The sequence below is a fragment of the Astatotilapia calliptera genome, chromosome 12, assembly GCF_964374335.1.
Source record: "Astatotilapia calliptera chromosome 12, fAstCal68.1, whole genome shotgun sequence".
Lineage (NCBI taxonomy): Eukaryota > Metazoa > Chordata > Actinopteri > Cichliformes > Cichlidae > Astatotilapia > Astatotilapia calliptera.
In genome coordinates, this window is record NC_137433.1 from 28,541,411 (window position 1) to 28,558,195 (window position 16,785).

General features: G+C 39.8%; 1 protein-coding gene across 8 annotated transcripts in view; it reads left to right on the plus strand.

The window, feature by feature from the left end:
• slc23a2 (solute carrier family 23 member 2) overlaps positions 1-15,355 on the plus strand; it is a 37,852-nt gene extending 22,497 nt beyond the window's left edge. For all 8 annotated transcript variants that reach the window (XM_026186066.2, XM_080308815.1, XM_026186065.2 and 5 more), the window contains 12 exons: positions 136-252; positions 1,196-1,353; positions 6,330-6,418; positions 6,562-6,629; positions 7,481-7,662; positions 8,625-8,745; positions 9,431-9,587; positions 9,725-9,872; positions 9,994-10,099; positions 10,213-10,480; positions 10,701-10,796; positions 11,258-15,355. In XM_026186066.2, the coding sequence (XP_026041851.1) occupies positions 136-252; positions 1,196-1,353; positions 6,330-6,418; positions 6,562-6,629; positions 7,481-7,662; positions 8,625-8,745; positions 9,431-9,587; positions 9,725-9,872; positions 9,994-10,099; positions 10,213-10,480; positions 10,701-10,796; positions 11,258-11,523 (1,776 nt within the window). In that variant the 3' untranslated portion in view covers positions 11,524-15,355. The remainder of the gene's footprint in view (positions 1-135; positions 253-1,195; positions 1,354-6,329; positions 6,419-6,561; positions 6,630-7,480; positions 7,663-8,624; positions 8,746-9,430; positions 9,588-9,724; positions 9,873-9,993; positions 10,100-10,212; positions 10,481-10,700; positions 10,797-11,257) is intronic.
• The last annotated feature ends 1,430 nt before the right edge of the window (positions 15,356-16,785 follow it).

Sequence of the window (16,785 nt, forward strand, 5' to 3'; positions counted from 1 at the left end):
TGACACGTTTCTCTTGCACTAACACAACATGTGGCAGCTATTTTCCTGTACATCCTATGTAAAGTACATGCACTGATGCAAAGGGAAGTGGATTAAAATGATAATAATACTGTTTGTGTTTCATTATGTGTGTAGAGCTCAATGTCTGAGACATTGGACAGTACAGACAGTATTGATGCAAGGAGGTCGGATATGATCTACACCATTGAAGACACCCCACCCTGGTATCTCTGTGTGCTCTTGGGATTACAGGTAAACCTACACATTAAATTGTTTTAACCTCCTAGGACCCTGCGTCCACATATGTGGACATCACATTTTGGGTTATTTAGACCAAAGTACTCAATTTTGCTGTACAGGGGCCAGATATCCACTTACGAGGACATTATACTGCTACTGTTCTATCAAAATTCTAAATGAATATCCTCATATGTGGCTCTCATTTTTCTTAGAAACAAAAATTAAGTAAAAAAAAAAAAATCTGGTAATTCTTTGTTTTTACATTCATGAGGACCCAATCAGCCCAACTATCAAAGAGAAATTAAAAATGCATGCTGTGGAAGAGTTTGGGTCTTAGGAGGTTAATATGGACTGAGAATGTCAAATACACACTCTATGATAAGGGTGTGGCAGATGCTTTTTAAGCTATGTTTTATGTCAGTGACGTCTATTTTTTTTCCCTTCTGTCCTCTTAATCCAACTGTGCTCAGAATATAAATCAGTTTAATAATCTGCCTGTTAAGAATGGTTAGCTGATGCATAAATGCAAATATTAAATTAACTGTTCAGTTCACCTGAGACTTCTTTGTGGTTTGCACAGGTAAACAGGCTAAACAGGCTTTTCTTTAGATTTGGGAATTTCCAGGTGGAGCAAGGTGGGAGCGGAACTGGATTGTCCACTCCCGTAGTAGAGAACTGGATGACTGGTACCCTGATTATAAATGGGGAAATAGACTAATCTGTTCTGGGAATATGGTAACCATATAAACAATGCAGATAGTTTCATTTGAGGGTCAAAGACTTCCCATTATATTTTCCACTTATGAGCCTAAAGGAATGATGGTGAGGATCCAAATTATAAAACTAAACATTTGTGCTTTGTTATCGGGGGCTTTTGGGAAGGGGGTGGACTAAATTTCTATAGTAGATGGTGGAAAAAAAACAGGAACGACCTTCTGCCATCTTGTCTTTCCAGCACTACTTGACATGTTTCAGTGGAACCATTGCGGTGCCGTTCCTCCTCTCTGAGGCGATGTGCGTCGGCTTTGATCAGTGGGCAACCAGTCAGCTCATAGGGACCATCTTCTTCTGTGTGGGGATCACTACCCTGCTACAGACCACACTGGGCTGCAGGTATGCACACACACCTCTCCTCCCCCGCTGTCTCTCATCCCTGAGTAACTGTGAGTGTGTTTAGGCGTTACATGAACTGAGTAAATGAATTACATCTTTTTAATTTAGAGCTGCAGATTAGTCCAATTTGCATCCACAAAGATACGCACTACTACATACAAGCTTTATTTATCTTTTACGTGTAGTTTCTATCAAAATATGGATGAGTAGCATTTTAATTTCTCTGCTGTGTTTCTGTAATATTTTATGAAATTGAGACAACATGTGGTTCTTCTATTGCATCACTTCTGGCCAAGCAATGTGAAAAACACGGAAGCAATAACTGATTAACCACGGGCATGTCTTGGTCAGTAGTGACTTTTCCAGGAGGGATGGCCTGTTTACCAGTTTAGATGTGTGGAATGATTCGCTTTGACCCCCTTTCTCAAGAATGTATTGCGTTTTGTCTTCATACTTGTTTTTCTGGAAATACAAAGAATTAAACTCTTCATTTGGTAACGGTCCCTCTGCACTATTTCTACACTTTCTACTTTTGTTTGTTATTTACGACGAACATAAAATCAGACATGCTTAATGTGAGGTATGTTTTGTAATCGGTGATTCACCCTTATTCAGCTCTTAAGGTTATATCACTCCTATCACTTGCCAGAAAATAATGACTGGTATAAAATGTTATCTGTTGTCATGGATATTATCACATCTCTGGGGTCTGTTTTAATGAAAGTTGAGTTATGATGGCAAGAGGTGCTGTTTTTCTTTCATAAAGAAGGAGCAGTTGCGTGAGAGAACCCTGGCTCGTTTTCTTTCTTTCCTTTTTTTTTTTATTATTAAACCTAATCTTTCAATCCTGTTGTGGAAGAGTCTTGGTCTCGTTATCATGCTGCACAGCAGCAGCAACACCGGCCAAATCACCTCACTCATATAAACCCAGACAGTCGCACACACAGGCTGTTCATTTTAACACTGACTCTATGACTTTTACTGATACTTTGATGGAAAGGAAAAAAGTGTGTGAAAGTTATCCTGCCTCCTCCTTTTATTTTATTAACAGACAAATAGTGGCTTAAAAATCAGCACCTTGTAGAAAAAGATATACACTCATCACATTACATGTGGTCACCTGTAAATCTCTAATCAGACAATCACATTAAGGATGCAGTTAGTCATCCAAACACAATGAGGAACTGATAAAATTCAACCCAGCTGCGTGACTTTGGTGGCAGTTTGGGTATTTCAGAGACTGCCCCTTTACTGGGGTTTTATATACACACACACACACACACACACACACACACACACACACACACACACACACACACACACACACACACACACAAATTTCCAGAAAGGTTTGAGCTGAGAGAAAGTCTCAGGTTACTTGTTAGAACTAAGGTAGGCATGTGAGCATCAACACATCAATCCTTGATGTGCTGTAGCAGTAGAAGGCTACTCTAGAAGCGATACACAAAGGACGATTAGGAAAAATTATGCCTGCTCAGATGGTCGATTTCTGCTGCAACACTTGCATAAGCTCACACACGCGTAAACATGGATCTAACCTATGAGCTGTCAACAAATTAGGCTGCTGCTGGTGATGCGATGGTGTGTGGACCCTTTTTATAGCTTACTTTGAGCCTCTCAAGTCCAGCTGAAGATCATTTAGCACCACAGCTTACCTCAGTGTTGTTGTTGACCCTGTTGTTATCCTATTCACAATAACCATCTTCTAGTGGCTGTTTTTGTCCGGCTAATGCACCTTGTCACGAAGTTCGTATGATCTCAGGCTGTTTGTTTTGAAAGCAACAGTGAGTTTACTTGACTGAAATAGCCTCCCGAGTCACCGGAGTAATCTCAGTGCACTTCTATGAGCTCAAATTGTGGTCATAAATATTGTGCGTGCGTGCGTGCGTGCGTGTGTGAGAGAAAAGGTTTTGTGTGTGGACTTGGCCAAAAAAATATGTGTGCAACTCTGCGCTCAAGTTCCAAGTGTGGATTTTGACCCTATTTTTCTTCTTTCAGCTGATTGGTCAATGTCATGTCAATCACAAATGTAACTGTTTAACTGTTGTCCTCCTCTTCTGGGTCTGTACTTTCATTAAAAAAAAAAGTTTTTAGGGATGAGTCACTGGACAACAGCACAACCCCAAGTAGATTAAACCCTCTGAAACCCTTTTGACAACTAATAAATTAATAGCAACTACAGCTGATACATTTGGCCAGTTCCTCCACTATTAACTGTAATACATGAAACATTAATTGGGGCTGTCATACCTTCAGAAAGTGATTTAGTCCTGAATCATCACTGATTTGTGCAAGCTGAGCAAACAGCCTTACGTTTATTGGTAATTTTATTAGCCCATTGTCTTGTCCTTTTTTTCCCACAACTTATTTTACAGACAGTTCATGTGGACATATAATGGGTCAATCTGAAAGTGAAGAAGCTGCCCCCTGTTGGACAATGTGGCAAACTATTTCAGACACTCTATACAACTTGCATTTTAACATTTGAGTTTAGTCCTCATTTCCATTTAGATGTTGATATGTTTCTGTGACAGAACAGATCTGGAGACTACAAAACTGACAGCTCTGCAAGGGTTAGTGGTCTCCAACGTCTGAAGACATAGTCTAACAATGTAGTGAAAATATTCTGTGTTTTAGGACCACAACAGTGCTGCATCCCACTTTTCCCATAATGCGTCCCACTAAAATCTGATTGCCTGGTAAATATCTACATCTTTCAGTGTCTGTGCCAATTATCAGCCACAAATGTAATGTCTCAGCATCAGGCTGAGGTTAATATCAGCTTTTGATATCAGCAGAAAAGGACAGATTTTTGTTTTGTTGTTTTTGTTTTTTCGGTTGCTGATTAGTTGTTATAGTTTAAAAAGTAAATTCTGTACTTGCAAAATATTTTTTTCCCCCTGTGAACTGATGAGTTTCTATCAAAATATAAACTTTATCTCCAGTCTTACATGATGCTATAAATGCCAGAAAAAGGATCATTAAATATGTAGATTGTATATGTTTACTGATTGTGTAGTAGAGTGCTCAAAAACATCTAAAACATAAATCACATGCTCAGTTTTTGCTTTTTCATAGAAAAGATGGGGAGGGGGGAGACTGAAACACAGTCTGGTCTTTTTTTTCTTTTTTTTGTTAAGCCCGTCATTGTTGCCATACCAGCAGCTTCCCCTCTCTCAGGCAGTGCTGCCCTGATGTCACAGACGGTGCTTATCTGTCCATCTCTCAGTGGATTCGTTTCTCCAGAGAAATGTCACTGAATGGAAACCACTAAGGGAGGGAGAGGATAAAAGCAGGGGGGAAAGGGAGACAGCAACAGTGTATCTGTAATAGTCATACTCCATCACATCTGGATTGTTTATAATGTACCAGATAACTCCCTAACAATGAAGGAAAAAAAAAAGAAAAAATGAAGAAAAAGGCAGATCAGCATGGACAAAAACTGTTATTCTAGGCTGATTATTTATGCATATCCCAGCCCATCAGTCCTCTGGGCCTCTCTCTGTTCATTAGAATGTCATGTTGGTGCTCAACATTTAAATATTTCTTCACCTGACTATTTCTCTAACTGCATGTTCAAACCTGTTAACAAGCCTGGTTACAGACATATTCATCCCTGCTCAGATTTCTTCAGCTATCAAGTGACTGACTCGATCGTATCCACAGTGATAGACTGAATGCAGGACGAGGGGGGGGGGAAGGTTTGGAGATGTGTACTGAGGAATGACGCAGAAGAACACGTGCAGAGCTGTAAAGAGGTGGAAAGTGGGTGGGGGTGATATGCAGTGAAGATTTCTGAGTCATCGTGCCAAGTGAGGTCAATCAAAAAGGGCAAAATGCTTTTCCAGGAAAGGTGAAAGTGTCTCTCTTTTTACCCAAAGTGTCCTGCTTGTGTGTACAGCTGCTACCTGCAAACATGAGACTTGTATACACAGAAATGTTTAGTGATTTGTTTTACAGTTACACATTGAAGCACACATGAAGCCTACATGACGAAACAGATTTTAAAAATGAAAAGCAAAGAAAACATTACAGCAATAATGATAAACATGAAAAGGGTAAAAACACGGGGATAAAGTTGAGTTAAAAATATTTTGTTTTATGGAGCCAACCATCAATCTTGAGGCCCACATAAAATTTTCTGGAGTTTTTTCATTGATTTGTATATTTGCACTGACAAGAAGCAGCTGTACATAAAACACTGACTTTTAGTCGAAACAAACAGATGTGCTGCCAATTCATAATTAGCGCTCATGAAATCTCACTTCCTCTTAAGAAACATTTCCTTTTTCCTTCCCACTACCTCTCCTCTTTTTAACTGTCCTTAGATTAGTCAGCAGCAGTCCAGGTGTATTCTCATGCAATACTGTCAGTGATGTTTTTAAAAAATGGAAATCAAGGTCAGGTGGAGCAGCATGTGGGGGAGTACTTGTGAACACTCATCTAATTTTGGCTCACTGAAACTAAAAATGATACTTGGTCTAGTCTAGTTTTTAATGATTGTACTGCTAGGGTTACAAATCAGAAGTTCTTAATTGAAACCAGATATGACTAAAACCCCCTGAAGTTTGGCAAAAATGTCCCAAATGTGACTAATTTTTAAACAGCCACACTTCCTAAACTATTTCTACAACTTTGATGAAATTTAGCTTATGTGAAGTCTGTTTTTAACTCTTGTCAAAACATTTTATGCAGCTAGTGAAAGTGTTTCACAGCACCTCAGCTAGATGGGGTATCTCACCCTAGACAAGCAGATTTGGCTCCAATTAAATTATGAATTGAGGCTGAATAACCCTGTTTTTAAATTGTGAACTGTCAATAAATACATTTTGAAAAAGGTCATCTTTTTGTTCAGTACATCACAACTAACCCGAAATGGTTCTCTTATTTCTTAAAGAGATGGCTTAGTTGGCTTAAGTGTTTAATATCTAAAGTGAGCTTTTCATGTTTTTCAGGCTTCCTTTGTTTCAGGCCAGTGCTTTCGCCTTTCTCGCACCAGCCAGAGCCATCCTGTCACTGGAGAAATGGAAGTGCAACAACACAGGTGAAGAGAGGACTGTCATCTATCTTTACTTTACAATATATTATATCTCAATGGTCTGGCTGGCTTTCAGTGGGAAAGCCTTGCAAAGATCTGTGATTCGTTGGTTTCTGATCGCTCATCTCCTCGTCTTTTTCCACAAGCAGATATTCCAGCATTAAACGGTACAGAGCTCCTCAACACAGAGCACATTTGGCAGCCCAGGATACGAGAGGTAAGGCAAAGAAACATGCACACGCTCACACATGCACTCACTCACACTGTTCCAAACCACATCTTTGTGGGAAGGGGTGACTGACTTTACTGCAGGTTTTCTCTAAATGTTGTTGAACTGCACTTAAATAACACATTTTTGAACAACTAAATTTGAAAAGTATCTGTTAAGCTGATGTTTAAAAAGTTGAACATTGTATATATGCTGCTAAAATAGAGACATTACTGTTTTCTATATGTCTGCAGGGTTTGGGTTTGTGTGACACATGCTCTTAATTTGCGTTAACCTTTTGCATTTGCGTAAGCCGGTTGAGTAATTGTTTGTTATGTGACACGTGAATGAGGCGAAACTCGATCAGACTGAATCAGATTGTTGAATGAAGGAACAGACGTTTGATAAAATGTGACAGAGGAGAACAGAAAGACCAGGCAAACAGGATTATCGCTGTCAGTGCTGCCGACTCTGTTACCTTGTGCTATACAATCACAGTGTTTGCTTTTAATTCATAAATTTGAGGGTTTTTATTTAATGCTTAAGTACTGATATGTGCAAGTACAGTGTAAACAGACCTAGTTAATACTAAGCAAACTGACAGTGAGCAGTCTCACAATAGCCTCACGTACAAAACCTTACTTTGTGTTTTGATTTATGAAAATGTTCATTTTGCATGAATCTTGGTAGGTAGGTAGGTAGGTAGGTAGGTAGGTAGGTAGGTATGTATATATACACACATCTACGTGTGTGTGTGTGTGTGTGTGTGTGTGTGTGTGTGTGTGTGTACATATATGTCAGCTCACGTGTTTCTGCAGAACAGAAATGTATTTATTTATTATTTATTTTTGTTTTGACAGATCCAAGGTGCCATCATTGTGTCATCCATGGTTGAGGTGTGCATTGGCATGCTGGGTCTCCCCGGGATGCTCCTGAAATACATCGGACCTCTGACCATCACTCCCACCGTGGCCCTCATCGGCTTGTCTGGTTTCCAGGCTGCAGGGGAGAGGGCTGGAAAACACTGGGGTATTGCTATGCTGTAAGTATGGACACGCCAATGTGTCCTCAATAACACTGTCTTTAAAAAGACACTATCTAGAGTTTGTTTGTCTATGGGGAAAACATGCCATTGGTAAGTCAAAATTTCGGGTTAGTATCTCAAAAGTTCAAGGTATGTCTGAGTTGAGATGATTCAAAATTTTGACTTACTTGGCAAGTTGTTTTTTGTTTTTTGTTTTTTTTTTTAATTTAAATTCTTTGTTTTCAGTTATGGAAACAACATAGTTTTCCTTTTAAATGTTTTCGTCATGATACATTTAGAGGTACATTTAACTTTTTTTTTTTTTTTTTTTTTTTTTGACAGCTGGGGTGTAACATTGTGGTGCTTTCCAGTTCCATATAAATTATATTCCTATACTCTACTATAGAAGCGTTGCATGATTTACAGTTTAAATAAAATATCCCTATTTATCTCATACTCAACTTTGGTTCAGTCCATCTGTCCTAGCGTCTCTCCCTTTAAGACAGCTTTCTTCTGATTGGCTGCCCCTCACAGACAGAGGGTTGAAACAACAGGTGGGTGGGTCTTCTCTAGTTAAAGCCAGACCTGAGTGGCTAAGATGACCACACTAAAACTTAATCTAGGAAGCACTGAACCCTGGATCATGTGGGCTGTGAAGCTACAGAGGGCTGACTCATGAAGGATGATGCACTTCATAATGTGACGTTCAGGTGGTGTGACATCAGCTTCTGCTGTGTCATAGCTGTTTACACTGTAGCTCGAGGGCCTCTTCTCTCGCCCACAGGAATTGAGGTATTGTGGCTGTAATTGCAACTAATTTCTTGGGCCGTTAGGATAATTGATTGGCTCTTAAGCCTCTGGAGTCCTTGTCAGACATAGGCAGGACTTAAAGGAATATGTTTGCAGAATTGGTTGTCATGCAGAGAATATGCGGTATAACATGTCACCACTAAACTTAGGAGGATTGGTTCTCTCTGCAGGACTATCTTCTTGGTGCTGCTCTTCTCTCAGTATGCCAGAAATGTTCACTTTCCTCTGCCCATCTACAAAGCCAAGAAGGGCTGGACATCCTATAGGCTCCAGGTCTTCAAAATGTTTCCTGTAAGTACACAACATGCTGTAAGTGCCTGCATACAAACAGTGTCTAGACTTTTTGCTTTCATTCCAATTATTAATATTTTTCTCTCTTGTAAGTCACAAATTATTCAGCAGAGCAAACGTCCGTCTCCCCAGGTTGTCTGAGCACTGTGTAAATCAGTCACTTTCTTCCCCCTGCTGGTGAAGTGATTAAAAACACCATTAAATTATTTATTTGCTGCTCTTATTTTAATTTATACCTTTTTCATGAAACGATCTCAAATTACTTTTATGTCTTTTTATTGGCCTCAGGTCTTATGCTGCAATGCTTTTAAACTAATCATTAAATGATTTTTTTTTCCTAGTCCAAATGTGTAGAATGGTTAGTCCACATGTGAAGTCAGACAGCATGATGTGAACAAAGCTGTATCCAAAGAAGATCCAAACACTCACCTCCTGATGTATTAGTTTATTAGCTTCTAGGATAAACAGGTCTAAGTATAACCAAGGCAAATTTAATTTAATAAACTGATGCATACACCCCAAAAGGTCATGATTTCTTTCACATACTCTGCATATAAACAGATAGCTGGAGAGAAGTAATAAAAACATATACAAAAAGGGTAAAGGGTGTTGTTGTTTTTTTTTTCTTCATGTTTTTGATGTTATGTAAAAGTCTGATAAGCTTTTTCTTTTCTCTTTCATGCAGATCATAATGGCCATTCTCATGTCGTGGCTGTTATGTTTCATTTTCACTGTGACCGACGTTTTCCCACCAGATAAGGACAAATACGGTTTCTACGCCCGCACAGACGCACGTCAAGGGATCCTCTTAGTAGCACCATGGTTCAAAATCCCCTACCCCTGTGAGTGTGTTAATGAAGAGGAAGGTCTACAAATTGTATATATGCTGTAGACTGACTATAGAAATATAATATGAAAGTTTAAAGTTGGCATTAAGCATGATGATGGATAAAAATACCAGCATGTTTTACCTCTACAGTCCAGTGGGGCGTTCCCACGGTGACGGCTGCAGGTGTGATCGGTATGATGAGCGCTGTGGTGGCCAGCATCATCGAGTCAATTGGAGATTACTACGCCTGCGCTCGGCTGTCGTGTGCTCCTCCGCCTCCCATCCACGCCATCAACAGGTAACCTTTGTTTTTCCACCTCCTTATTTGCTCTCATACTTCAGTAGTTCGTCACAAACAGCCCAGGCAGTTTACTGTCTGGTCCGAACTATAATTATGATGTTTTTTTTTGTCTCTGCAGGGGAATATTTATAGAAGGCATTTCCTGTGTGCTGGATGGTCTTTTCGGGACAGGAAATGGCTCTACTTCCTCCAGTCCAAATATAGGCGTCCTGGGAATCACAAAGGTAACACACTATGTTTTGGGGTTTTTTTTTTATTCTTTATTTACTTTTTCTGTATTCATGTTACCTGCTCTTTATTTAAAAAGGTGTTTTAAAAGTCTTAATTGGTTCTCCAGGTGGGCAGCAGGCGTGTAATCCAGTATGGAGCTGCCATGATGCTGCTGCTGGGGCTCGTGGGTAAATTCAGTGCCCTCTTTGCCTCTCTGCCTGACCCAGTCCTGGGAGCGTTGTTCTGCACCCTGTTTGGTATGATTACAGCAGTGGGACTGTCCAACCTGCAGTTTGTCGACCTCAACTCCTCCAGGAACCTCTTTGTCTTGGGCTTCTCGATCTTCTTTGGCCTGATGCTGCCGAACTACCTCAAACAGAACCCACTGGTCACCGGTGAGTGCACGGAAGGGAAATCAAACTTTCAGTCACTCATTTTCACTTTTACAAGGAGCACCAGTAACAGTAGGAGAGTGCTGTGGGTCAGGAAGTAGTTGTTTGTCAATCAGAAGTTCAGTGACTTCTCCAATCCAGAGATTAGATCAGTTTAACTTTGTGTCAGTGCTGTAACTTCAAAAACAAATTGTACTACATTCACGACTTCTGTCTTTCTCAGGCATTGTTGAAATTGACCAAGTGCTAAATGTGCTCCTCACCACTGCAATGTTCGTCGGAGGGTCTGTCGCCTTCATTTTGGACAATACCATCCCTGGTAAGGTTTTTAATTTCATTAGTTTGAACAAGAATGAATGTTTTCACATTTAATAGTGTTTTAAGTTATTGCTGCTTGAGAAAGTGATGGTAGTTTGTTGGAGCGTGCAAAAAAGTTTTTAAGGAACACGATCATAACATGTGGCTGTGACTGCCAAGCAGGTACAGGTATCGTACAAGGCACTACATGTGGGGGGTGGTCGTATGTCTGATCCTCGAGGTCATGCTGGGAAAGGTGGAAGAAAACATGGCTGAGAGAGTCGTCTGAGCGTAACCTGCTGCCACCTGGAAAATCAACTGAAGATGAATGGGCGGAGGCGCATCTTACGAATTTCTTTCCATCTTCACAAACATCAGAAAGTCACAGCAGCAGCAGAAGACTTGTGGAGCTTGTTCCTTGTTAGCCTGGACTTTTAATTGTGAACTTTAAGGCACTCATTATTAATCTCTCTCTATCCTCAGGTTCTCCTGAAGAACGAGGTATTAGGAAGCTGAAACGCGGTTCTGGTCTTAGTGCAGCAGAACTGGAAGGGATGAGATCCTACGACCTGCCGTTTGGAATGGACTTCATCCGCAGACACCGAATCTTCAAGAACTTCCCCATCAGCCCAACGTTCACAGGCTACCATTGGGGGCGGCTACAGGGAGCCTGCAGGAACAGAATGGGACACGGGGATGGGGCAAAGGGAGGGGAGGGCGGCGCAGCACTGGGAGAGAGTCGGGTATAACCAGCAGGCTGGAGAAACCTTGAAATGGTTGAATTTTGGGGAGCAAGGGATGGTACACTAAGTCAACATAATGGGGGAGTGGAGGACGGAAGCGGCACTGGATTGTGTGGAAGAAAATGTGATGCACCAACCCCCCCCCCCCCCCTTCCCACCCTGTCACTATATGCGTTTATTTTCTATAGCTTGTATCAGTCTCTTCCCACTTCCCACTATGCTATTTTAAGCATGCTATAGCAAGCCACAGCATGCTATAAAAGATGTCACCATGTGGAGATCAGTCTGTTTGTGTGCATGTGTGCATGGAGTAATCCAGGAGGAGACAGATGGATGTCAGGCAGTCGGAGCTGAATGTCTAATGGCTCACTCACTCGTGATCGCTGCTAACTGAGACAGCCCAAATTATGTTGCATACATTCTTCTCAAAGCACAGTAGATTGAAATATGGGACTTGAGCATCATGTTAGGAATCGTTCCCCTCTGGATTTGTTATGCAACCACACATGCACACACCAGCAGCCACTGTAGATCAAGCACGAGCACTGCATTGCACAACAGGGGGTCATGCAGAATGATGGAAGTAGTTTGTAGGGTCCCCTTAGCCATGTGAAGTGATTGTGAGATTTATTTTTGTAGTACCTCCTTCCTGAGTTCAAAGTAGAATGTCACTTCACAGATTCTTCAGTAAAACACGCTCACGCTAAAGAGGCTCGCATCCCATATTATTTCATAATGAAGTGCTAATATTCAGAAGACTTCTCCCATATTACTGGGCAGAAAAGAAAATCACTAACATACCGGTTTACATTTATTTAGATTATGTCAGTATTATTCATCAGTTGTTAACAGGACCAAAACTCTGCCTTTCCTGAACATGCTCGTTAAAGTTTTAATTTAAATCTGCTACCCTTTATTTACTTTACATGCTGGCTCTTAACTAATGAGACAAGCTTTTAATAATGCCTCTATCATCATGGTGACGGCAGAGGATTTATAAGAGCTGCATTAATGCGCACAGTAACACGGACATGTGGCCTTGTCAGGGAGACCTTGTGTGAGTATATATGAAACTGATGAATGATGACATGAGAATAAGTGTTCTCGCACAGCTCCATGTGGGACTTGTCTCACAGTTTTGGGGTCACTGTGGATGTATATTAAGGTAGGATTTACCTAAAGGCTATATAATTGTACTGGGAGGTAAGGACAGTGTATTTTGCTGACTATAGAGTATATAAATCTAACAGTTTCTTTCTTTTGTGCCCTTCATCAGCTCACATGTGCAGTGTGGCAGTTTGGGGGGGGTTCTTTTTTTCCCAGACAGTCATGACGTATCAATGTTTACTTGTTTAACTGTGGTCATGACTTTTTCTTCACATTCCTGCTCTCCCTCAGTCATCAATACGCGCTCTCTTTCATCTCCTACTAAGTTTCAAAGCATTTGCAGTCTGTACGGTATTAACCCAGGCGTGCCCCCCACCCCAAAAACAGAGCCACTCTTTTCTGACCACACTGTGTGCCTCTGCTGCTTCTATGTATAAAGAGCAGCTTTTGAAAAAAATACCACAGAGTTGGCAACAATATAAAAAAAATGATGCATAGAAATAAAGAGTAGCCCACTTGAGATTTTTATAAAACCAAAACGCTCAAAGCTCTTTATTTGTATTTCTGCTGTTCTGTTACCATATACCAAAACTTTTCATTGACATTTGTTGCTACTGAGAGACGTGATTAGTTTAGTCTCATTCCAGATTCCCCCATTTTTATCTCTTATTAAAGCTATTTATTTATTTATGGGGGGTTTTAAAAAAGAAAAAGTCTAACGGGTTTATGCGTCCCTTTCAGAATAGAATAGTGTGTTTTAGTTTACTTGTTGAAGCCCTGTAAAGACCGGTAATGATTGACAGCTACTCCTGCCCTCCGCCCCAGCTCCAATCGGTACTTTTAGAAGGTCACCCGGCGAGAGAGGCTTTGAAAGGGTTGTTTCTGACGTAATATAAAAGCTGCTTCTATTTCATTCCATTTCTATCATGTTGCATTTGAAAGCAAAAGATGAACACTTTTAAATGTCGAACTGGATAGTTCAGAATTTACAGATCAGGGCCTTTTTACTACGAAGTACTGTTTGCACATGTAATGGTGCCAAGAAGACTGGGGTCCAGATGACTTCATACGCACTAACCTGGAAACCTGAAATATTACTACAGTGCTTTTGAAGACTTTAAAGGAGGTGTGAACATTAATGACCTAATTAAAACAGGTCCAGCTGTAGTTCCATTTATGACGTACTGCTCTGATTTGGTGACGTCTCATACTTTGTTACGCCAAAATAAACCATAGTTATTAATTATGTGACCCTTAATATCTACAGGGGCGTCACTCTTTAGGTAGGGTTAAAGGTGTTGGGACATTTTTATAGATTTCCATTTGTTTGTCAAATAAAATATGCAATTACAGTAATATAATTTGCGTTGACTATACCGCTGAAACTCCTTACGAGGTCGCAGACTGATTTTTCCAAAATACTGAATGACCATCCAGAGTAGATGGTAAAAAAACAGAGTAATGATGTCACAAAAGAGCCCAGGGTTAGAGATAACTGACGTGTGAAAACTGTAAATCTAAAACCTCATCTCCCTCGTTTAAATTATTGGCTGACTTGCAAAGGGACTTTACCAGGTGGTTGGTAAAATAAGCAGTGTGTTGTTGGCACTCCAGCTGATGTGTCGTGACTATGTAACCTAGCTCTAAGAGCTGGCAGTGATCAAAGTCAGACTTTTAAGCAGCTTCCACGGAGATAGAGGGTAGTTTTGGGGGGGTTGGCCCCTGCTGTAGTAAATTTCTGGCATGCACACGACTCGTGACCTTGTTTTCTGTGTCATATCATGTTCATGCAACCAGCACTTCTCCCATCACATCAGTCTCTCCTTGCACACTCTTGGCCCTGCAGTGAAGATGCATCTGTGTCCTCGTGATTGGTGTACCTTGTTTTTCTCCTCTGGAATTTTTATTGTCACCATTTCTGAATGCAGGAGGAGGACACACCCGTTGGTCACCTTATTAAGAGCCTGTTGTTTATCAAGCAGCTGAGTGAAACCTGCCTTATCGCTTAATGTGAAGATGAACATGGGATGTCTTTGTGCCTCATGGCAGCTTCCTCCAGTTTTTTATTATTGTACTCCTGTCTTATTGTAGGATTTAGTACACATGCACCTCTCGCACAGCTGTGAAAGAAGCAGCCAGTTACAGTAAAAAACAAAATAAAAACATTGTTTCTGGTTTGAATTACATTCACATGGCTCTTAAAAAGGTGACCATAAGGTGCGTAACACAAAGACATCAATCCCTTTCAGTTATTTTGAAGGGGTCATTACCTGGAGACTATACTTCTGTGTATTAAGTGTTCTATCTTTTTAAATGTTTTTTTTTATATACATAGTTTTTATGTTTTTGCAAGCAAATATTTGTAAGAAACGAATCATAACTTTGAATCTTAAATCATGCTGGAAAGCGCACCATTTTCTTGTACTTTTTATTTAAAAAGTAAATACATTTTAACCCTATTTCAAATCTGTGGTTTGGTGGAATCCTGTTTATGATCTTTTCATATTGTATTTTTTTACTCTAACATTGTTTTCTGTCCATGTTAACACATTACCAATATAAATCCAAGAACAAGCTGAGAAACTTTAAATAGATGTAAAAACACAAATGTATATTTAATGGAGTAAAGTTTGCTAAACATTCTGGAATATAAATTGTGTAAACTAATTGTAGCAACAAAATGTTTTATTCTTTGTCCCTAAAACTATTTAATAAGATGTTACTGAATGAATTTAGTCTTCTGTCTTTTTTTTTTTTTTTTAAATTGTCACCATTCCTCCTTTTCGCTCACACAGCAGCAACTAAATACATTTAAGCATGTAGACATCGTCAAGACCACCTGCTGAAGTTCAAACTAAGCACCAGAGCGTGATTTTAAGTGACTTTTGATGTTACATGGTTGTTGATACCCAATAGGCTGATCTAATTATTTCTCAAACTGCTGGATTTTCCCGCACAGCCATCTCTAGGGTTTACAGAGACTGGAATACAAACCAGGCAGCGCTAAAAGTGCTGCAGAGTCTCTCCCCCCCCCCTAAAAAAAAACAAAACAACAACAACAACAACAGAGGGCACCGCCTGTCAAAATCTAGTTTTAAGTAATCTGATCCTGGACACAATGCACATGGTCACTGACAGACCCTTGTCTCATTTGTCAGTAATGTAGCTACAGAGTATCTCTAGACTGAGATGTCCCATGGGCTACAAAGCTTTCAGTCTTTAACGTCGAAAAGCATAAAATATCAAAATGTACTGAGATTTGAAACATTTTCTTTAAATTGTGTTTCCCACAAAGATGACTGAAACTAAAATGAAAATATTTAATTCATTTTATTGAAGAGGTAACATGTTTGAATATTTGAGTAGCTCTAACCAGAGCTTTGGTCAGCACTATTTTATTTTAATTTTTTTTTTTTTTTTTTAAAAGGTCTTTTCAGTGTAAAGAGTTGAATTGTTTTAAACAACTAGAATCAGTTTTTCCTGTGTCGGTCACAGTTTAATTTGCAGAAGGTGGGAAAGTCGGTTAAGAAAGACTGCAATTATGAATTGAAACAACAAAGGAAAATTACCTTCAATTTTCATTGCTGTAAATTCAAAGGAACAATTTCCAGATTAAATGAGGACAAAAAAAAACAAACAACTCTAGTTCCAATTCATGAATCGTGACAAGTAATGGGAACAATGGCTTTAGCCAAAATGTACCAATTTTGTAACCAAAAGGAAACAATACTTAACTGACATGCTTTTTGTAGTTTTATCAGTTGCATTAAAACTAAAATCGGGCTGAAACCAGCCATATGGTGTAGAGTGTGTGGAGAGAGGCCAAAGACTGAGTGAACCAGCTATTAAAGATTGGCCACATCCACAGTAAAACACACAGAACAGTCAAGTAAAGGAAGCAACAACGAAAGCAAAACAATATACAAGTCAATAGATGCAAATATGTGAGTGCAGGCAGCTTCCTATAGTTCAGCAGGTGGTTATGTCTATGTTTTATACGTGTACAAAAACAGGACTGTCTTTTATTGAAGAATGGTTGTAATTAGTTTATTCAGTGTTTTAAAGTTTCAGTAATAAGATTTTAAAAATTGCTCATTTTTATCACCAGAGTGAAGGCATGAAGAAAGATTTTTCCCTTTGGCTGTTTTCTCTGACAAAGAG